This window comes from Phaethon aethereus (assembly GCF_964289735.1).
Source record: "Phaethon aethereus genome assembly, chromosome: 34".
NCBI lineage: Eukaryota > Metazoa > Chordata > Aves > Phaethontiformes > Phaethontidae > Phaethon > Phaethon aethereus.
Genome location: NC_138610.1, coordinates 315,181 through 337,633, shown reverse-complemented (window position 1 = coordinate 337,633; position 22,453 = coordinate 315,181). Strand labels below are relative to the sequence as shown.

General features: G+C 46.4%; 2 protein-coding genes across 2 annotated transcripts in view; both read left to right on the top strand.

Moving 5' to 3' along the window:
• LOC309414918 (serine/threonine-protein kinase PAK 3-like) overlaps positions 1–719 on the top strand; it is a gene marked incomplete at both ends in the record, with an annotated part of 29,212 nt that extends 28,493 nt beyond the window's left edge. The window contains one exon of the mRNA XM_082012297.1: positions 627–719. Within this exon, the coding sequence (XP_081868423.1) occupies positions 627–719 (93 nt within the window). The remainder of the gene's footprint in view (positions 1–626) is intronic.
• A 2,075-nt stretch (positions 720–2,794) lies between these two features.
• On the top strand, positions 2,795–19,078 carry LOC309414917 (E3 ubiquitin-protein ligase RBBP6-like; the record flags this gene model as incomplete). Its single annotated transcript, XM_082012296.1, has 14 exons — positions 2,795–3,295; positions 5,276–5,375; positions 6,538–6,553; positions 7,863–7,907; positions 9,151–9,239; positions 9,365–9,461; positions 10,296–10,435; positions 11,353–11,528; positions 12,279–12,382; positions 12,830–13,058; positions 14,463–14,541; positions 15,878–16,159; positions 16,528–16,626; positions 17,929–19,078. Exons 1-14 carry the CDS (start codon positions 3,130–3,132, stop codon positions 19,076–19,078), a joined length of 2,772 nt encoding a protein of 923 aa, XP_081868422.1. The 5' UTR covers positions 2,795–3,129.
• Positions 19,079–22,453: the final 3,375 nt, after the last annotated feature.

The following is a 22,453-nucleotide window of genomic DNA, read 5'->3' as shown; positions in this document are numbered from 1 at the left end:
CCTAGGAGAGGTATTCTGTCCCTCTGATCATTTTTGCGGCCCTGTGTTGAATTTTGGTAGCATATTCAGCTCTACATAGTGGCAAATGGGATGGTAGCCACTGCTCTCGCTGCAAGCCAGAGCTGAGTCCGTCAGCGCTCTGTCACTGGTGTCCCTGCTCTTGTCTTGGTGCTGAAAACCTGTACCTCCGTGGCCTTCAGAAGAACACATGGGCCTAAATACTCCTGGCATAAACATTTCCTAGAGCTATTGGAGTTCCCTAAGGAACGGTTTATGCCTCTGCTCTTTTCTGACAACTCAGATAGCCCATGTCTTTAAAAAACAGGAACCTAAGTAAGTAACTTGCGTTTCCTGAAAGGAACAAGGCCCTGGGAGAGCAAACAGCATTCCCAGAGTGCTGGCAGGGCAGAAATGCCAGCACGCTGAAGACAACTTGATAAAGGGATTAATGGGATTTTGGGCCCTGTTTGCCTGTGATAGCAAGGTACTGGACATGAAGACGCAGGTGCAGATGGTCCCCTCAGTCCTGTTTCAGCGTATTCCCCATAACCAGAGAAATGCTGCTTGAGGCTGTGAGTACCTGAGTTTGGAAAGTAATGGTTCATTTCTTTTTTTCCTTTGCACAGCATCCATTCCTAAAATTAGCCAAGCCTCTCTCCAGCCTGACGCCGCTGATCACGGAAGCAAAGGAAGCGAATAAGAACGGCAGCAGCCACTAGTGCTTCAAACCGGCTTTCTCCCATGCCAGCTCAGAGCAGGACTGAGAATAAAACTCTATAGAACCTCAACGCTTGTGCTGTGGGACAGGTGGATGGATAAAGAAGCCAATGGTCACAGTCATGGTGGTAGGAGGGAGAACAACCCAGCCCCTCAAGGAGTAAAATATGACCGTTTCTCTTCTTCCTGCCTTCTGGCTCCTGAATTTATTTTGAAGACGAAACAGGGCTTAAGACAGAGAGGTAACGACCACAAATGCTTGCCTGCCTCAGCCATTTCCAAGGGAAAGCAAATTCAGTTGGAAGGTCCCCTTCCTTCTCACCCTGTGAATAAGCTGTACACTCACTTTGAAATTGTGACAGTCAAAAGAGCAAGTGAAGCAACAGCCACCCAGTGTTTAAAAAAAAAAAAAAAAGGAAAAAACCCCCCTGTAAAACAGCTTAGCGCTGTAGTCTTCATGTCTAGGCCCGGTCCTGCAAAGGGCTAAGTAGCCTTTAAGGTATGAACCACCGTCCTGTTTTGGCAGTAGGAAGGCAGGATGCTTGGGTTGTTCTTGGATTAGGCCATTGGCTTGTTTGGCTTTGGCTTCTTGTTTAGTTCCAGTCTTTGTGTTGCCACTGTCATTCATACCTCAACTGACCTACTCTCGCTCGCTCTGTCCGTCCCAGTGTCCTCGGCTGAGGCAACGGACGGATGCAATGCTGATGGACGGCAGCAGTGAGCACAGCTGTGGGAGGTGCGCCCAGGGAGAGGAACTCTTCCACGTAGTGACCGAGCTGCGGGAGGAGGTGACTAGGTTGAGGCTATCAGGGAGAGTGAGCAAGCGAGAGACTCTTAGAACTGCACCCTGCCTTCCCTGGGACAGGCCCACCAGGCAGACGGGACGCATCATATGGGGGATTCCCTATCCTCTGCCCAGCTGGCTGAACACAGTGACTCCAGTATGCCCTCCGGAAGTCCAAAGGGGCAGTTCTGCTGTGGTTTCTAACACATCAATAACCCTTGCGTCTTTGCTGTCACACAGCTCTCCATGCTCCCTACCTCCACTGAGCTGGCAGACTGCAGCACCTCGCTAGCACCATCCCTCAAACATCGGCGTGCCGCCCCCAGGCTCATCTCTAGCGAGCCGGGTTTTATCCCCTTCCCCCTTCGAATCTAGTTTAAGGCTCTTTCATGGAGCCCTGCTAAGTCCTGTGCAAAGACCCTTTTCCCCCTTTGAGACACGTGTACCCCACCTGTCACCAGCAGGCCTGGTGTCGTGTGGACCAGCTCATGATCAAAAACCTCCCAATTCTGCCGGTGTCACCGGGCTCAAGCTGCTGGCTCTTCCTGTTCCTTCCGTCAGCATTCCTGCAACTGGAAGGACCGAGGAGAACCTACTTGTGCTCCTGATCCCTTAGCCAGTCGTGCCAAGGCCCCGAAGTCTCTCTTGATTGCCCTTGGACTTCTTGCTGCAACTTTGTCACTACCTACATGAAAAATCAATAATGGAGAATAATCTGAGGCCGTACCAGGGTAGGAAGCTTATTCTTCACAGCTTTAACTGGGGCCCCAGGGAGGCAGCAGACTTCCCTAAGAAGTGGGTCCGGTCTGCATATGGGGCCTTCTGTGCCCTTCAGAAGGGAGTCTCCTCTGACAATGACCTGTTGTCTTCTTTTTGTGGAAGCGGTACCAGTACAAGCAGATGGGTTTATGGCAATAACCATCAATGGCCATTGGCTCTTTGACCGAACTTCCCGTAAATGCAAGAAGAGACACTCGGACACCCTGAGATGTCCCCTCCCTTCGCTGGGCCTGGGCACGGGCAGCCAAGTGCCGCACGGCAAAGCCCACTGCATCTTCCCCAGGCTGTCTTGTCCTGGCCGGCTGCTGCCAGGAGGGGACAGCGGGTGGTGACAGCCTGGGGGTGACAGGAGGGACAGCAGGTGGTGACAGGCCTTCGGGGTGACAGGAGGGCCACCACAGGCCTGGGGTGTGACAGGACACCAGGCAGTGGCAGGCCCAGGGCGGTGACAGGAGGGACACCACAGGCCTGGGGGGTGACAGGACACCAGGCAGTGGCAGGCCCAGGGGGGTGACAGGAGGGACACCACAGGCCAGGTGAGGCGCGGGGGGGTGCAGTGTTCCGTTGGGCACGCGCAGTGATGCGATCAGGGCAGCCCCTGCGGCTGGCGTCCGTTAAACCGCCAACGGAACGCTGAGGCAGAGGTGCCCGAGTGCCCACAGCGAGTGGTTGGGCCTGGGAGCGCTGCGTGAGAGAGGGAGCAGAGGCCGAGCCGGGGCCGCGGGGGCCTCTCCCCGTCATCCGCCCGCCCGCCCGTCGCTGAGGGCCGCAGGCCGGACTTGTTGCGGGGGTGAGCTCAGCCCCCTCGGTCCGCTGTAGTAGACGCCGTTGTGGAGCAGGCCCCGACCATGTCGTGCGTCCACTACAAGTTCTCCTCCAAGCTGAGCTATGACACGGTCACCTTCACCGGCCTCCACATCTCCCTGTGCGACCTCAAGCGCCAGATCATGGGCCGGGAGAAGCTGAAGGCGGCCACCTGTGACCTGCAGATCACCAACGCCCAGACCAAAGAAGGTGCGTGGGGGCGGCGGGCGTGGGGGCTCGGGGACTGCCCGGCTGGCAGTGTCACAGACCACCCTGTGATGGCCATGGCCTGTGGGAGCCACGCTCTGCTCTTTGTGGCTCGTCCCCACGTAGCCTGAGTCAGCCTGAGGCCCATCTTGCCGGCCTGCGGGGGGACTGGGAGGGCAAGCGGCGCGGGGGCTTACACGGGGTGGGAAGCGATAATGTGATTCGGCCACGCTCGGTAGCTGTGGCTTGTGTTGGGGCTCAGGGCTGTTCTTTTGTAGTTGCTGTTCTGACAACTACCTTCAGATCTGTGCTTTGGGTGCGGAGCAGGCATAGAAGAATGTGTGGTTGATGTGTGATGTACAGGGCTTAGAAATTTTTGCTTTCCTGGAATTCTGCTAGGTAAAATGATAAGGAAATATGGGAGGATATCTTATATTAATAACCTCTCCAGATGTCTTGGAAATCAGGTGGAGAAAGCTGAAAGGGATGGGAAGAGAACAGGTGGCTACTTTGAAGAAATAAATTGTCTTTGGTGACTTCGTTTTGTGATCACCTTGCTTTACTCCACTGCACTGGAAAACTGGCTTGGTGGCTGTTGCAGCAACTGCTCGCTAGCAACACTTTGGATCAAGAGTGTAGCTGTGAGTTACCATCTGTGCAGACCCTCTAATGGCCCCTCTGCCATGGATGTTCTCCGTATCTAAATGACACCTTGGAATTTCTTGTTAATATCGCTTCTTTTCTACACCAAAGACATTGTCGTTCAGGTGCTATCGAGCATCATTTCACCATATGTCTCTAAGCATTTTTTTTCCCTGGTACTACGTGTGAACCGTATCAGGGCACTACTGAAGTTTTCCGGCAGAACATTTATGGTGACTATACGTAAGAAACATTCTTAGAGAAGTCATAAATTCTTTTAAACCTAAAAAGTGGTGCTTGATTCTCAGAGATGATAATGGTTTCGTGGTACTTAGTATGATATTTCAGTTTGGTAAGCTGCTGTCTTGACAAGTTTGAATGTGATTACAGGCCTTGGGGTGTGACTTTTCAGAAAGAGAAAGATTTGTTGCCAAGTCTCTGCTCGGGGATATTGCTGCCCAGGAGGAAAAGGTTCCTGCTGGGAGATGCCAGTTTTGTCCGAGAGCTGCTAGACTAAGCTGGCATCTGTTAAATTCAAATCAAGCAAACAAAAATTTCCAGGCACTTCAGGAATAGTGCTCCAGCTTTAATCCTTTCCTATTAAAAGAAGAAAAAGAAAGTTAACTTTTTAGTCTGCGTTGTTTGACTTCACCTTTATTAAGGTGCCATCAACCAAAATGAATTCAATTAATCGAGGCGAAGGAAATAGAAATGTATTAAAGCCAACTGGTACCACATCCCTTAAGTCTTAAGTCTGCAGTCTTAAGCTGCAAGCCATACGCAGAGGTGGCCGGCTGTCTTCTGTGTTCTGTCGGCCTTGAGCACCAGCAGCGTGGCCGAATCGCTTTTAGTGAACAGCTATGAAAGCAACGGCGCAGAGATTTCATGCTTTAGCTAAGGGCCTGTTTTGTTGCAGGGCAAGCTTGTCTGACTTCAGATCTGCTTTACACAGGTGAGACTTGGCTGTGCTTTGTTTTTCTCCAAAGATCCCTTGGTTTTGTAGCCTAACAGAAGCAAAAGCCACTTAAGCTAGATCAGGACAGAACCTCATGCGCTAGCAGACTCTCCTTTAGTGACCTTTGGGAGCATTTTGCTGTTGGCATTCACGCTCTCTCAAAAAAAAATGGAAAAGATTGTGCTGCTTGCGTTTGGTTCTCAAACCTGAAGATTTCTTGGAATGTACTACTAGTGTGCTGAGACGATAAAAATGCACCGTTACATCTGAAATCTGGCTTTTCTATCTGCAAAGGGCTTCCCTCTCTGCCGCGCTGTGTAATTACATATTCATATACATTCTTATGAATTGACTAATGTTTTTTTCTGCATTTATGTTGTTTTCAGAATACACAGAGGCTAATGCCCTGATTCCTAAGAACTCATCAGTAATTGTGAGAAGAATCCCTGTCGGAGCAGTTAAAGCTACCCGCAAAACATACGTTCTGTAGGTATCCATAAAGCACTGTGTTCTGTGCTAGTGGTTTGGGTGTGTTACCTTTTCTAATTGATGTTCATTTCCAGAGGCACTCAGATTGTATCTTTCTGGTTAAAGCTGCTGTTACTTTTTGTTGTAATGGGGTAGATTTTATTGTTCCTGTCCCAAAGTAAACTTATGCTTTTCGGCCTGCTGGGACATGGGGTTCAAACTCCAACAACGGTAACTGTTAAGAATGATTCTATTTGGTTTGATCTTGGGGTTGTTTTTTCTGAGCGCCAAGTTTTCGATGCTGTTTCCCTCTACGTGGAGAGATTCCTTGTTACACGTGTTTGCTTGTCTTGCTTTTAGAGTGAAGACAGGTACGCACTGGAGTGTAAACTTAGAATTTGTTCCCATCTCAGAAGAGTCTGATTCTCAGTGTTTCTGCGAATCCGTCTATTCTTTGCATTTGGGGCAGGGGGGGTGGCATATGGCAGGTATCCTTATGCCCCAAATCTGGTGTTTTTGCATACTAGCTAGAGGGGAAAGACCAAGGGTTGCCAGCTCTGCTGATGGGACACTTGGGATGATGCAGGAATTATTTGTTCACTACATCGATGGCTGCATGTCTCATTCATGATGATCTACATGCAGATACAGATCAATGAGTATGTGGAATCTCAGCGAGTTCCCAGATGTAATAAATATTTCCCCAAATACTGTAGCATTTTCAAGGTTATCTTAAAGCAAATTCTGGCAATTAAGTCCTTTTTTTTTTTTTTTATTTCCCTACAGGACTCCTAAATCGCAGAAAATCCTAGGCACTGCCTTCAGGTGACATTTCTACTACTATTTTTAGTCACCATGTTTAAGACACAAAACTGTAGTACAGACTTCATATTTTTGATACTTACGTAGCAGAGACAAAATATCTGAGGCACTTTGGTGTTCTATTTCTGTAAGTCTTAGAGTAATTTTCTGACAAAGTAGAAATGGGCTTCTGGGGTTTTTTTAGTTGCACTGAAGGTACCAAGAGAGAGCCGTTTATGTATATGAATACGTTTCCACATGCACTAGACTATCAGCACATCACGTTTTGATGTTCAAGTTCTGTAATCTGTCGTCACTGCTGTGTGTTGGGCACAAGGGCTTTCTTTTAAGTTCTGATCACTTTTATTTCTTCTTCCAGATGTCAAACTGAGCCAGTGAGTGGAATATCAAGAGGCGTATGTAAAACACCATCTCACACTTTTTTCTACACACTGCACTTAATTCCGATCAATGTAGCCTTGTGTTAATTTCCTCAACATTAACCTAATATATTTTCCACTAAAACATAGATGCTGTATGTACAATGTATTTGATTCAGCATCATAGAAATTTTATTCTACGTTTCTAAAAAACTAAGCAGTGATTCGGATGTCTTTCTGATGATGTTTTACTAGTGTCAGCTTAACTGCTGCTTGTGGCATCATAGAATTCAATATCCTGGAAAAGGAACCAGATGAGAGCTACCCTTTTGACTTGTGGAAAAACCGCATGTCATCTTAGTTCCCAGTAAATGCCGCAGTCCGTTGCTGACTGGTGGCCTGAGGACTTCATTCCTGCAAGCTGTTGCAGGAGGTAGCTGGGAGGGAGGAGTGTGGTTGCAAAGGAGAAAAAAAAGAATCCCAGGATTGTGCTCTGAATCCATGTTTTCATCATCATTAAGACTTGGTTTTGGTCTGCTGGCAAGGAGAATAATATTAAATTCTCACACTTCCCAATCTAATTTGCGTAGTGTGGCCTGCGGTCTAATACACGACAAGAAATCCATTTTCTCAGTTTTTATAGGCTACTCTGTCATGGCAGACACCTTAATTTCAATAATTTGAGCAGCTTATTTTTTTTCTTGATAAAGTGGTGGTTTACTTTTATGGCGGATGCTTTGGAGTGGTGTTTGCATTTGGGTTTTGTGGGGTGTGGTGAGCCTGGCATTTTTAAACTTATGGAGAGGAGAGGCAGAGTTCCTGTTTCAGGGCTGATGTGCCCATGCTTGATTTTGACAGGCAACTAGGCTGTGTTCATAAAGGCATAGCCGTGTGCATTTATAAATGATGAGACGCTGATTGATTTACAAACTGCACTGAAAATAAGTTTCCTGTAGTGATGCTTCCTTCTCCAAGAAACATAAATATTGTTTTAGAATCCCTTTTAGCGGACAGTTGACAGCTTCCTTACCCCTTGGACTTTTAAGCAGTTGTGAGCATTTGACAAGGCTGAGACATTCTGGAGCAATACGTAATCTCAAGCGGCTTTGGTTGTTTTAGTTTCTTCTCCTTAACCACATAGGCACTCCTAAGCTGTCGTGGGTTTGGACTTTGTTTTGAACACAGGCAAATGACACTAGGTTGGAAATGCCTCTTTCAGTGATGCTCAGAGGATATAGTGCAGAATTTCCGACTACCGTCGAGGTTAACTATTGCTAGGTTTTGATTGTAAAACTTAAAGATGTTTTTAATTTTTTGTGAACAGAGTGATGACTCTTCTGCACCTCTTTCTCTGGCCCAGCTGATTAAGGTATATATATTTTTTTTTCCTGTCAAATACATTAAAAAAAAAAAGTGTTTGCTTCAAATTTTTAAATTGTACACTGTGATCTATAGCAGGATAACTGTTGTAATGGGAAGAAAACTTTAATGTAGTTTTTAATAATTTATTTATTTTAACTTTAAAGCCTGTGTAGCTGTTGATAGTATCCTGTGAAGAGCAGTTCCCACTTTGGGAAGATTGAAGGGGAGCACCTTATCAGCCTCCACATAGTGTTGCAGTATGACTCAGCTTCAAGACACAAAGCAGCAGCCTTGCAGAAGCTGTTGACTTGTTCAGACATTTCGTTAGGTTTACACTGGAAATGAACACAATGTTCACAGAAGAACTGAATTGGCTGTTGGTTATGGACATCTTGGGGGGGGTTGCAACAGCCAAAGTAGAAGCGTTTCTGTCGCATGGGCAATGGCATGGCTATTTTTGAATTTCTAGTCATTATAGTTATAGATCCGTTCTTGGAATGCTGCACAATTTCATAAATTGCAGTATATCTAGAGTGGACAACACGGTCTAATTTGTTGGGACACAGTGTAGATTGTGAAAATGTTCCTAGTTACATCAGTTAATATGAAGAATTTAGCAGGGGGGAACGTGCAGTTTGGACTGCCTACAGCACATGAGTGGTCCAATTTCTACTGAAAAGAGTCTTTTGTCTTGCTGAGGGGCTCTAAAAAGCTTGAATCTCTGTAATGCTTCTGTGTCTGAAGCTGAATTTCAGCAAGCAAAACCAACTTCCCTGACCTTTAAGTTGTGTATCCTTCTGATGCTGCAAATGTAAACAATGGTACTTGCCTTCATCTTTCTCAATTCAATGTACAGTGGCTGTCTTCTCCTTCAAATAGACTGGAGCTTAAAGATCCCTTTAATAATAGCGGCAGGTCTAACTTTTTCTGTGCATAGCTTCAGTCCACTTGGAAGAAAACTGGAGTAGGTGCACAAGTCTTTATAAGGTCCAACCTGAGCCTAAGGTTTTGAGTGCCCAAGAATGCTCTTTTCAAGTAGGTTAACAGGCACATAAGCATCATTTCATGGTGTAAGGACTCCCCAGAACACTTTCAGCACAACTATTTTTTATATAAGCAGCTGTTTTCAGGCAACCTCAGCTAGTGTTGTGCTGCTCTGTACAGGCTTGGGTGAGTGGTGTTGTCTTTGGCTGTGTGCGCTTCAATGTGTTTCTAATGTGCCTCTCAAACGATTACTTGTTAAACAACAGACTGCCAATCTGGCTGAAGCCAATGCTGCCGAAGAAGATAAAATAAAAGCCATGATGATCCAGTCTTGCCGTGAATATGATCCAGCCAAGTAAGTGTGGATAATGTCAAATCCGATCTTTGGCGACGATGGAAAAACTGTAAACTTGTTGGTTTTAAGAAACATGGATTTAACACATGCATCCTTTTTCTTTTTTTTCCCCAAAACACCTTTAGTTACACGAAGAAAGCCTTGGGTCCACCTCTGACATCATATACTTGCTTTGGTTGTGGAAAACCTGGCCACTGTGTAAAGAACTGCCCAACAAAGGGGGTAAGATTGTGGGGGACTTCTGGTGTGACTTACTTTTAAATTGTTTTCCCTTGGCAGTTCTGTAACAAATACATGAATACTCATGTTAAGAATTGTTTCTTTTGGGGTGAAACGCAGAGGTCATGTGGCAATGTTGCAAAGCCCTTTACAATTCACGGGAAACCTGGAGTTATAAATGTAACATTTTCTTCCTTCTAGGCCATGGACATTACATATGTCCATAGATCTTTCTCCACACACTGTCAGGCATATTTTATACATTTCAATTTTATTGGAAATTTTTCTGGTTTCAATGCTTTTTAATGACAGTTCACAGTTTTCAATAGTTTGTAAAAACCCAAGATGTTTCTATCGACATCCGTTCAATGTTTGCATGTTCTAGTTACACAAGCACCTGGCTGAGTAGCCATGCCATTTGACATCAGTTGCTGAATGTATATGCGTGAGATATGAATTCAACCTTCACTAGAGAAGGTGAATCTCAGTTTCTCAGTGTCGGATTCAGAGCACCAAGTTAAGCTCTCACTCTGAACTGCGCTTTGAAGGAGGAGCGGGGTTGTGTCTCTTCTCCGAGTGGATGGTGAGCCAAGGGATATTTCACCCTTAAGGAACCTGACGTTAAGCCAAAGGATGTTGACCGAGTTCAAAACACTGCTCAAGCCTTTGGGACACCCTGGCTATATTCCTTTTGGAAGAAAGGTATTTTAGTCGAGCAAGCCTTACACTGGGTAAAAGCAGAGGATTAAAGGCTTTTGCTGCTGAAAATCAACATTGAAATGTCCTTTTAAGGGTGGGTCTTAAGATGAGAGATATCTGCACTTCTTTTCTTAACAGGACAGAATTTTTGAGTCTGTTCCCAGAATTAAAAGGAGCACAGGAATTCCGAGGAGTTTCCTGATGGAGGTGAAAGATCCCAGTATAAAGGGCGCTATGCTGACAAGCACTGGGAAATACGCCATACCAATTATTAGTGCGTAAGTATGGGATTAATGGGACTGAGCAGAAAGGGAACGAGAGAAACCATGCGTGTGTGTCTGAGTGGCAATGCAAGCAAGTTGGCCAGCGTCTGTAATTACGAAGGAGGAAGCACCGTCATTGTATCGTCGCCTTAAAATCTGTGATACTTTCTAATATGGAAATAGACTGGTCCTGCTGTTCACACCCCTGGAAGTTGGTTCAACTTGTGGTACACCTAGAATCTGTAGGTCTGCAGAAGATTTCACTAGTGCTTACCGTTGGAGTCATTCTCCTCGAAAGCTCGTTTTGCTTCTCTTTGACGTTTCAAAGGCTTCTTGCCCAATTTAGCAAATAGCTGTGTGACTGAGATTTCCTCCCCCTCTGGCTTTGATCAAATCTCATGTGTGAACCAGACGGATGTTTTCCTGTTTTGCTTTACCCTAAGAAAATCCTACTGTGTGGTGACAAGAGTGGCTGAGAAGAAATGCACTTGGTAGCACTTCTGTTTGTGGCCGTCATGGATCTCCTTGTGTAGAAGCTGAGACATAGTTTTCTTTTATTCATAAAGTGTATTTAATCGGAGACTCACTTGATCCTGAGCCTGCAATTTACATTGACCCTCTGGCAGAGGAGAGGTGGGATTCATTTCAGCTGATTTCTGGATGTTGAAAAATTATTTTTCTAGTCTGAGCCAATCTCTTAGTTGATCCCATGAATGGGAGAGTTCTGCAGAAGGAAAATTGTTCCCCCTCCCTCTTCTGGTGTGGTGGCCAAAGAGAAGTAGTTGAAACTAAATGCCTACGCTTTAGAAGGCTAATGTGGACTGAGAAGAATGCCTTCTATTTTACCTTCCTTGCAGGAAATCCAAAGCTTGGAAAAGTTCTCCTTTGCCCATCTTTCACTTGTTGTTTTTCCTTCCCCGCCCCGCCTCCAGGGAAGCGTATGCTAGAGGAAAGAAGGAAAAGCCTCCCTTTTCACCAGAGGAGCCGTCCTCCTCCTCCTCCTCCTCAGATGCTCCTATTCCGGAGGAGTTGTTATGTCTCATTTGCAAAGAGGTCATGAGTGACGCAGCTGTTACTCCCTGCTGTGGAAACAGTTACTGTGACGAATGTAAGTCTTACTCCCACGGTTGTTAACTGAAAACATGGCATCTGACCTTCCGAAGGCAGAACTGGGAGAGAACGAAATTACTTGGTTACCCGTTCTGTTTGATACCTGAGTATACCCAGAACGGGAGAGGACCCTTCTTATGCAAAGGGCAGAAAAAAAAGGCAGAAAGCTTTTTTCCCTGGTTACGTGTCTAGTTAAACCCTCTGTACATGTGGAAGGATGACTCTGAGAAGAATGTGTAACCGTGCAGGTGATTACAGTATGAGATACTGAATGCATTTAGTTTGTCCCCAGCCCTTTCTCTCATGCAAAATTCTATAGCCTGCTCTGGTGACTTATTGTGGTCTGCAACAAACGGAGAGTTGGGCGTTTAATCCACATTCTTCTCCACAGGAGAGTTGGTGAAATCCTTCAGAACTTGAATCTATGAACGGTTTTTTGAGATGTGTTTTATTCATCAACCTTGAGGTTGGTGACTTCTCACTGTCCTGCACAGTGGAAAGACCAGTCCAAACATCAAGACACAGCCTACTCTACAGCTTCCAAGTAACAACAGTGAAATATCAACACTGCTTAGTTATTTGCTGCATGCTGGACATTTTTTACACTATTGGACATTTACCGCTTCAGGCTCTCAGTTCAAGACTGTATTCACCCATTAATCATATACGTGTTTTTATAATTGATTAGAACCCCAACATTTTCCTTAGTTTTGCTGAAAACTCTTCTGACGGTTCTCATTATTCACAGGTATTAGAACAGCGTTACTGGAATCTGAGGAACATACATGCCCAACGTGTCATCAAACAGACGTTTCTCCCGATGCTTTGACTGCCAACAAGTTGTTACGCCAGGTGACATGCTGACATTTATGTAAACTGTTTGTTAGACAGGTCTATTTGCGAAAAGCTGAAAGGGAAGAAAATACTCGTTTACATCTCCTTAAGCAAGGCTAAATGGAATAAGGCTAAATTTACTTTTCAGAGACGTTATCTGGTGTTAGAGAAGCTTACAACTCTTTAGAGAGAATCTGGCAAATTCAGGTCACACTTTTGCTTAACGTGATTGCCTCACTTTCAAATTTGGTGTTAACACTGAGGTACTGTAAATAGAGATACTCTGCGTTACCCATCGTTAGGGTCAGTGTTTCACCTGATGTCTTCCTATACCTGTATGTTGATTGATTTTAGGATTGATAATGTTTACAGGAACACACAAGCAATTTTGCTCTGGGGAGGCTTTTGTTCGTACATCTACTGAAGTTTCATAGTGCCTTTCTGTACGTGTTTTTCTGCCTCTAGGCTGTGAACAACTTCAATAATGGAACTGGCTACAGAGAGCAGATTCAGCAGCAACGTCAGCAGCAGCCGCCACCTCCACCACCTCCACCACCACTAACGAGACAAACAAGAGCGCACAACATGCAGCCTCAGCTCCGGCCAGCAGTTTCCAGACAGCAGGACCCACTAATGACTCCATTAGCATCCCTGGCTCCTCATTCTGCTGCTGCTTTGTCATCGTTGGCCTCTGGTCAGTCCTCTGTGGCCGTTGGGCTGCCAGTAAATCCGTCTTCTGTCGTCACCTCTGGTCTCCCTCCAGCAGTGTCCCTGTCTCTCTGTGCTGAACAGCCGGACGAACCTCTTTGGTAAGTAAATCTGTAGATCAACAGGGATATAAAGGACACTAAAATGCTCAAGTTAGATTCTTCTTCTTGTTGAGCTTCTCCACTAGCTATTTATCTATCGGTAGTGACAGTTCCCGATACTAGTGGAAGTTCTGGGTTTTGTATTTACTTTGAATGAGGACACTTTGATAACTCGGAAGTGTGTCTCATGCAAGGATTGTCTCAGAAGTATTTCTTGCTCAGTTCCCTTATCAGTCATTGTCTATGAGTTTTACCCTGAAAGAGGCACATTTTGCCCAGGGGCCCTTTGGTTTTATGTGGCTAGCAACTCCTAAAGGAGCCCTCTAGTTATGTCAAAGCTTCTTGAGTGCATTAATTTCTCTCTAGTACGGAGGAAGCAACAGTTTCATGAAACCTGTAAAAGCACAATTAGAGCTAAAACTGAGCAGGTGTTTTCCTATTACTTTTTTCTACGGTATTTCTACCATCAATCTTACGATAAGTCAGAGTCATCCTCAGTAACACAAAGGGCAGTCGGTGACGCGTGCTGACCTGGCTAATAAACACTGAAACGCCGTAACTTTGAAGTATTTACAAACATGAAAGTCTGAGTTTGCAGCCCGGTGAAGTCACATGAAAAGACGTGAAAGATCTGTACGATTGTTTAGGGCTTGTGGCCTTTCAGCTTTATGCCTGGGCTGCAAATAGCCTCTCTGTCCAGAAGACTGTCAGGCTCAGCTGTAGCGTTGAATGCAAAGAACCGCAATTCAGAAGAACCTCTAAGGCAGCCTCTGCACTCGCACATAAACATTTCCTCATAGAATTTCAGTTCTCGCGTCTTCCAAAACTGAGATTCAGTGTGTGACTTGTATGTGCTCTAACCCTTTCACGTGCAGCTAGCTTAAGAAGATATTTTTCCAGTGAGCTTTCTCTTGGCATGCCAGTAGTCCAAATCGACTTCTTTCCAGTCTTCAGTAAGAATGGGCCAACTTCACATCTGTAAATCTGATGAAGATTTTTTAAATTTTTTTTTCCTGTTTGCAGTAGTCAGCCTTTTCTCACCTTGGACTTGCTATTTCCAGTAGCACTTGAAAACGCTGTTTGAATAATAACTTTTTTTTTTTTTTTTGTAGTGATGCTGATACTGTGTTACCTCCTGCTGCTCTGGTGACTGCTACTGAACTTCTGAAATTTCCCTCTCTGTCAACCAGCAGCTTGTTGGAAGAGGAGGTCAGTTTTCTTTCAAATGATGCAGTGACTGTTGCCTTTCAGTGGAGCTTAATTTCTAACTGTTTGCATGTATTGACAAGGGCGATCATGTTCCTGCACTAAGGCAACCAGCGATCCCAAGGCTTCTGGGCCCCCAAGGACAATCAGTACCCTCAACCGGTAAGTCACTATAACTTTAGAATTTCTTTTAAAAAGCTGTCCTGAGATAAACTAAATGGGATTTTTTTCTTTTTCCTCTCCCTACGCCAAAAGCTCATGCAATCACAGGCAGCACAGTTGGCTCAGCTGGTGGCAGACCAGGCTGGCAACGGTAAGTATTCTACAGAAATCCGGTATATTACGACCCGTAACCTGTTCAACGAGGCCGTAACACTTAACTTAGACAACAGCTGATTTATAATGGAGTAAGTATGCCCAGATAGTTGTGGAGAATAGAAGCGGTGATTAATTTTTAAAGGGCTTAATTTGATTTGGCTTTGACAAAGGGGATCTGTGCTTGCAGTAGAGTATTTAAAGTAAAACTCCAGTACGTGATTGAAAAGAGGACTCTGAAAAAGGAGCAGTTTTTGAGGGAACCAGCAGTACATCTAAAAATGAAATATAACTAAAGGATTGGGTGGAAAGCCACCCTTTTGATTACTGGCTGAACAGACCTGAAGACATTGGTTCCCCAATACAAATCAGCCTCCAACATTCTTTATTTCACAACTTAGCGGATACTGGTGGAGCAAATTCTTGGAAAAGTCAAGGCTGTTATTTGATGACAATTTTGAATTTCTTCAATGTTCTCATCTCAACGAGCCAAGGTGCTTTCTCTCAGTGGGAGAGAGAGGCGTTTGTTTGATCTATTATTGCCGTGTCAAGTTAGTCCTTCCTTTTGGTACGCCTTTGTTAGAGATCGGTTGTAAGCGTGCATTGTGTGTATGATGTCTTAAAGATAAAGCACAACAAAAGCCAGGACGATTCCACAGATTTCCTAAAACTCTCAAATTCAGTAAGCAAGAAAATAACAATTCAGGGACAAGAACAGGCCAAAGACATCATCATGAGGCAAGACCACAGGAGATGCCTGTGGAAGAAGCTAAAAGAAGTTTGAGAGAAGATTAGTTAATATTTGTGCAGTACTTTGAGGATCAGAAGTGTGATCTTCAGTAGTAAGTATAAGCAGTAAGTACATCAAGGAGTGGCAGAGGAGCGGTGGGCGCTTGGCACATGGGAGATGGGAGCGTCTTTTAAGCACAGGCAGCCTCCATCCACGGTCACAAAGCGGAGTATAAGGGGAGAAGACTGCGGGAGCTGTTGGGGGCGAGGGTCTGGAAGGCAAGCATGAGGATCAAGAAGGGAGCGTAGTCTCAAGTGAAGGGAAAGCAGGGAGAAAAATGCTGAAGTTGAGGGTAGGAAGTGCTCGCCACCAGGCTGCCGCTTCATTGGCTTTCCTCTTTACAATCAGGGCAGAGTGTGACAAAGAGTGACACATGTTTTTGGGTTTCTTCAGAAGTTCAAATCGAGGACGCCTGCGCAGTGGACGTTCCCAAAGGACTCATGCCCCAACAGAAGCAGCATCAACATCCGTTGTCATGCCTGTGCCTCCAGCTCCCTCATACCCTCCACCACCCCATGCACTTCCTTCAGGATATCCTCCAGCTCCTGCCAACATGTCATCAGCTTGGGTAGCAACAGCAGTGCCAAGGGCTCATGCAAATACCATCCTCATGACACAAGCACCTCCTTTATCAAGGGAGGAGTTTTACCGAGAACAGCAGAGACTGCAAGAGGAGTAAGTATTTGGCTCAATGAAGTTGCCTTGGTTTTCATTGTTGTATTTCAATAGCATATCAGACTGCAGTTACACCACAGTGCACCTGACATCAACAAAATGCAAGAATCGTCACGGTGTCATAATGTCATGTCCTTTTTCTTTGCAAAGGGTAAACATGCAAAACTGAGACAAGACAAATGTAGTTCTAAAATATTGGCTAAAAGCTGTAGGTATTCTAAACTGGTCTTCCTTCGATGTTAGCTGTTCACCTTTTGCATTTGCATGCAGTAGGCATTTTCTCCTAGTGGCCATGTTGTGTTTCTTGATGTCTTTTGGTAACGAAGTTCAAACTACAATGGTAGTAAAGGTCAAACTTGTTTTCACAGGGAAAAGAAAAAGTCCAAACCTGATGAGTTTACAAAGGATGAGTTTGCTAAGGAAGTGATGGAATATAACAAGGTTCGAAAGGAGCGTTCGATTTCCAGGTACGTGCTTTACATGTCCATTATGGAGAAGCAGATTGTCTGGAAGAATCAGGAGGCATTCCACTCCACCGCTCTGTTGCTAGACGGATGGGATGATCCCAGGGATTAGCAGCGACAGGAGTTTCATGTGTGCATTCCTAGCTTAAATAGGGCAGAGATTACAGTTGACTGGCAGTTATAATTTGGCAGCAGTTGTTAAGGAACAGGTTTCTCTTTTAGTAAAGCTTCTCTGTAATGGCATCCTTCACCGCCTGACAGCCTTGAGGAGGCCAGAAATTGAAGAGGTGCAGTTGCTGGATTTTCTGCATCTCCCTATTCTGCTTGTAACCATTTCCTCAAAGCACTTTGGAGGAGATCTGTGAGAGACGTTGTCTTCATCTCCTCTTCTGTTTACCACATGTGGATACACAGAGAGATTTCAAGCTGGACTGCAAACTGGTGGCTTATGCTAGTATGGTTTTGAGCTTGTAAAATTTGTCTCATGAATCAGACTTGTTTGAAAGGAAATCTTGAATTGGTGAAGGACTTTTGGAGGAGGGAAAATGCTCATGAACGTCTGTGAAATGTTGTGAAAATGTTCTTTAAAAAATAATAAAAGAACTCCTTGTGAAGAAAAACCTCAGGGTAGCTGATGTTTTCTATCCCCAAAAGTCACTTGGGCAGGAGTGCTGAAAAGCTCTCTCTTGCTCATGCTGCCAGTATCTGTCCTAGAGTAATGGCATTGAGTCATCCTAGTCGAGGCTGAGTTCAGAAGCTTTTCGAGATGATTTCTCTTGAAATGCAGTCACTATCCCTGGTTAGAGCTAGAGGTATGTGTAAGATTTTGCTAGCCCATCTGGCCAGAAGTGTTGATTAAAGACAACTGGACGTAAGAATTTTGCATCCCATACAAATTGCAAAGAAGTAGTGAAGTTAAATAGTCCAAGCAGCATTTTAACATTGATCTTTACTGTATTAATGCTACATCGTACTCTCTCGATGTTTGATACTGCACGGTAGCCATGAAGACTTGCTCTTTTTGCATCTGACTGCAACAAAAGGGATTTGCACTGCGTGTAGTGGTTGAGGAGTGAAAAATGTGCACGTTCATGTCCCAGTAGAGGCCAGTATACAGCACCTTAAATCAATCAATAGCCAAAGGAAATCTGGGAGGAAAAAAGCTGGGGAGAGTAACTGTTTTGAATTAAATTCATCTGGTTTTTTGTGTTCTGTTTTTTTTAAGGTCCAACTCTCCAAAAAGCTGAGGAGAGTAACTGTTTTGGATTAACTTGATCAATTTTTTTGTGTTGTGTTTTTTTTAAGGTCCAACTCTCCCTGTAGTACTTCATCTTCCTCTACAAGTTCGCATACCTACTCCAAGTCAAGAACAGGTTCTTCCTACTCTTGCTCGTTCTCTCGATCATTTAGTCGTTCCCATTCTCGCTCCTACTCACGATCACCACCATATCCAAGAAGAGGCAAAGGGAAGAGTCACAAGAACTATCATTCCTGGTCAAGGCCACATGGTTATCATCGGTCGAGGTCAAAGTCACCCCCACACAGAAGACGCCATTCACGGTCAAGGTCTCCAGTAGTCCGAGGCCAATCTCCCAGGAAATGGACTATATCTCAAGGGGAAGGAGGAAGGGAGTATTTTAACCGGTACAGACAAGTTCCACCGTATGATATGAAAGCTTCCGATGGCAGATCTATTGACTTTGGAGATCCATTTGGAGAGCAAGGATACGGAGAATGGGAAATGAACTACAGAGAGTGGTGTGAAAAGTTTTACAAGGGCAATGGTGTTGGTGCTCAACTTCATCCTCCAGTAAAGAGAGGGAACTTTTCTCCAGACTGCTTTGGTCCACCTGGGACCAGACGAGAGTATTTGCCATATGCTTGGGGACATAGGGAGGATTATCCTGTGGGGCAGAGGCAGCGCAGCTGTAATAGAGCTGGAAATTACCCTGAACAACCTTCCGGAAGAGAGAGCCGTGGCAACAAAGAGAGGGAGATGCAAAATCCACGTGGAGATGACAAAGGAAATAAACCTAAAGAACACCAGGAGGGAAGGAAAGAGGATGTGAATGAAGGCTTTCTCAATGCTGAGTTGCTAGAAGGTGCGAGAAAACCAAGAGAGCCAGTTACAGGAGAAGTCGTTCAAAGGGACTCATTGTTCATGCTCCCAAGCAGAGATGATGCCACCCCTGAGATGAGGGATGAGCATTTGGGAGCAGATTCTATGGCTTTCAAGCCAGGGTCTAAAAAGAAGAAAGAGAAGGATGAGCGAAAAGCAAAACCTGGCAAGACAAAGCGGGAAGTAGAAGTGGCTGTTCCTCCTCAGAAAGACAAGAGAAGAAAACCAGCTAAAGCTTCCCAAGTGAAGGTGGACAGCGAGCGTGAAAAATCTCCTCAAATGGAACCTCCTGTGAAACAAGTGAAGGAGGACATGCCAAAGACAGACAATGTTTAAACATCTTCCTCTCAAAAGGATGAGAAGACTCTTGGTACCCCACAGAAAATTCATCCAAAAGTGACAGAAGATCACCCAGAAACTAGACCAGTCGTGGAGGAAAAGGCAAAGAAAGACCATCCAAAAGAAACCAACTCAGAGCAGAGGACAGGGAGAGGTCATTCAGCAATTACAATCACAGGCTAAACAGCCTCAACTTGGGAAAATTATTTTAAATTCTTGCCAACCAAAATCAGAGTAGGATAATGAGAAATAAGACGAAATCTTAAAACATATCCCCCCCATCCCTCCCTGCTTCCTGGGCTGTCACGAATGGATAATTTAGGCTGCTTGAAGAATCACCACCAAAGATACCAGAAAGCGCATGATTTTAATCTAGATTTGTAAAAAGGATGACTTAACAGAAGGCGATGGCAAGGTCCACTCTATTGCTTATTCAAGGTGGAAAAGCTGTGCAGATAGAACAATTAAACTGGAATGATTTACTCGTCTATCAAATCGAGTTAATGTGTATATTTGAGGAGGGAAAGTAGGAGAGACCCTTCCATTGAGTCACGAGGTTCAGAGAGGACCCCCATGCTTTCTAAAGTCCTTTTCAGAGAGGAGTCTAGGTGCGACTGAATCCACTCCTATTCCCAGATTTGGTCAACAGTTTATGACTAAAGGGACAGGGTATCGGGGATTCTGGTGTAGTGATACAGACTATGATTTTGTGCTTCCTGTAACTTAAAGATGGCAATTTATCCAATACAAAATAGCAGCAATCACATTCACTAACAATGCCGAGATAAGTCACAGTATCAAATCATATAAAACTTAGCAGCATAATCCACTGAAACTTAGAAGTCCTTAATCACACGCACACCTATAGGTGTAGAGACAGAGACCCATAAAGAGATCTAGAGAAAAGAGATAGAGATGTACCAAGGTACCTATTCAATATCCCCCTGGAATTCAGTCAAATACATCGAATGCTTTGTGTCGCTCAATGGCTGCACAGTCGAGCCTCTGAGCTGATCGTGAACTTGAGGGTTCACGGGCTCTGAGAGGCGTCCCACTCAGAGGGAGGTGCTAGTTGCAGCCCGCTGCGGTCCAGGAGAGCTCAAAGGGTCTCACTTGGGACCACTCTTTATAGGACTGGGAGATGACTGACTTTAGGCATCAGTGAGTTTCCACAATGCAGGCAGGTGATTTCTCAAGGTTTTGACGTTACCGCTGCCAGGATTGTCTGGAGATAATTGATTAGTTCTGTTCCTGTCCTGTACCTTGTTCAGGTGATTGCGTCCCTGATACCCTCAGTGCCATTCTCCTCCTCGTCTACACAAGAGCGCCTGGTACAGCTGAGGGCCTCTCTCTGCCAAACCCTTTGTTCAGAGGCCGAGGCTGGTCAGGCAACTTAGAACAGCCCGTGTACAAGGCGCGGCTGGGGGGGCGAGGGGATGCACCACCACAATCCCCCCCGTGACTAAAGTCAGTCCATCTCTTTCCCAAAGAGTGGTGCTGTGGTCACCTCTTGCCTCTGTGCCTGTAAATGGAGTAATATATGACATTGCAATTGTAATTTAGGGGGAAATGTATGTAAGGTGAACCTTTGTAGCCAGCGAAGATTTCATTAGATGAGATTGAACACTATACACACGAGGAGGTTTTGGCACAAACATAACCTGGTGTGGCCATGCACCAAGTTTTGATGGACAGAACAATGCACCATCACAACTTCCTCTTGACGAGATTAAATTGGATCAAGTGCCTTGAGATAGACAGACAGACAGACAGACAGAGGTACCTCTAGCTTACACTGTCGGCTGCACAGCCATGGGTCACTCAGCATGCCTAAAGAACCCCAGCTCATTGCAAAGAGGAGAAGGACAGTCCCCACCCTGGAGAAGTAAGGATAGCTCTGCACTAGCCAGATCATACCAGTGTCCCAGCCCCGCCAACACCTCTGTGAAACCCTCCCCTCCTCTGGCACCGGGATAAGGAACTGCAGCCAGACCGACTCCAGGGACGCCGGGATCAAGAAAGAAGCAGAAGGTTGACAACACCACAGATTTAGCCTGGCTTTGCAAAACAGCCGCCCGCGTGGGCGGGGGGGTGCGTGTGTGTGTGTTAAGTAGCAATTGGTCAAATCAGTTTGGAGTTGAACACGTGAAAGGTGTAAGAACCGTGCGTGACACCGCATTCGGGGTGCCCCAGTCTGAACGGGACAGCTCGCGTGCACGAATGCAGCAATTCCTCCCGTAACGCTAGACTGGGCGTCCCAGGCTCTCTCCTCAGTGGGCAGGGGCCAGTTGCCAAATTTTTGTGAAAGCTCTCCATCGTGGCCACAGGGTCCTGGCCCCATTCCTTCCCCTTGCACAGGAAATTCACCTGCCCCAAAAGGCATGGTTGGGTTCGGAAACTGTGGGGGTGGGAAACCATTGGGATAGGAAACCAACACAGGGCTGAGAAATCATCGCTGGGATGGGAAACGGTGGTGGGGATGGGAAACCATCATTAAGGACAGGAAATCATCAGCCAGATGGGAAATAACTGAGAGGGGAAGGTGTTGTGCTATGAAAACCAAACCCTCGCCAGGCTGGCTGAAGCAGGTGCTGGCGGAATGTTCGCCATGGGGACGGAGGCTCTTTGCCCCCAACAAACCCCACACTGACCAACCGCCACGGCAGGTACAGCAGCGGCTCCCGCTCCTCGCGGTGCTCCTGCCCCCCAGGTAACCCCCCGCTGGCTCTGCCCGCCGATACCTCACCCCACCACCCCTTTTTGCTTCCCCCAGCAGAGAGCTTCCCTCTGCGGCTGCTGATGGCATCGCAAGTGCCCAGCGCGAGCTTCGCCGTTCCAGCCATGCCGCCACCGGTCACTGCCGGCGTGTCACCCTCTGTGCTGGTGTCCTCTGAGCCTGCCCAGCTCCACCACGTCACCTCCCAGCTGGTGCAGGCCGGCGTCTGGCAGGGGGTGCCAGGGCCCCTGGGGGTCCCGGTGCAGCTCCCCGCCATGGGGCAGCCTCCCTGCGGGGTGCAGCTCCCCCCCATGCCTGCTGCCTGTCTCCCTGCCTACGGCTGGGGACGGCAGCTGGGGACGGGAGCGCTGGTGCCCCACCAGCCCGTGGGGCTGGGGCCTGGCACCGTGCTCCAGGGGCAGCTCCTGTACCCCACAGGCTCCTGCCCGCAGCACATCCCTGCCTGTCCAGACCCCCACCACCCCACAGCTCAGCACTGCGGGCAGGGCCCCCCTGTGCCCCACACCCTGCCCGGCAGTGCCCAGCAGCTGTCGGAGGCCTCCAGCAAAGACGGGGCAGCCACTGAGGACAGTGACCCTGCCGCCAGCCCCCACCAGACCACCCTGGCTCTGCTGACCAGCAGAACCACGACAAAG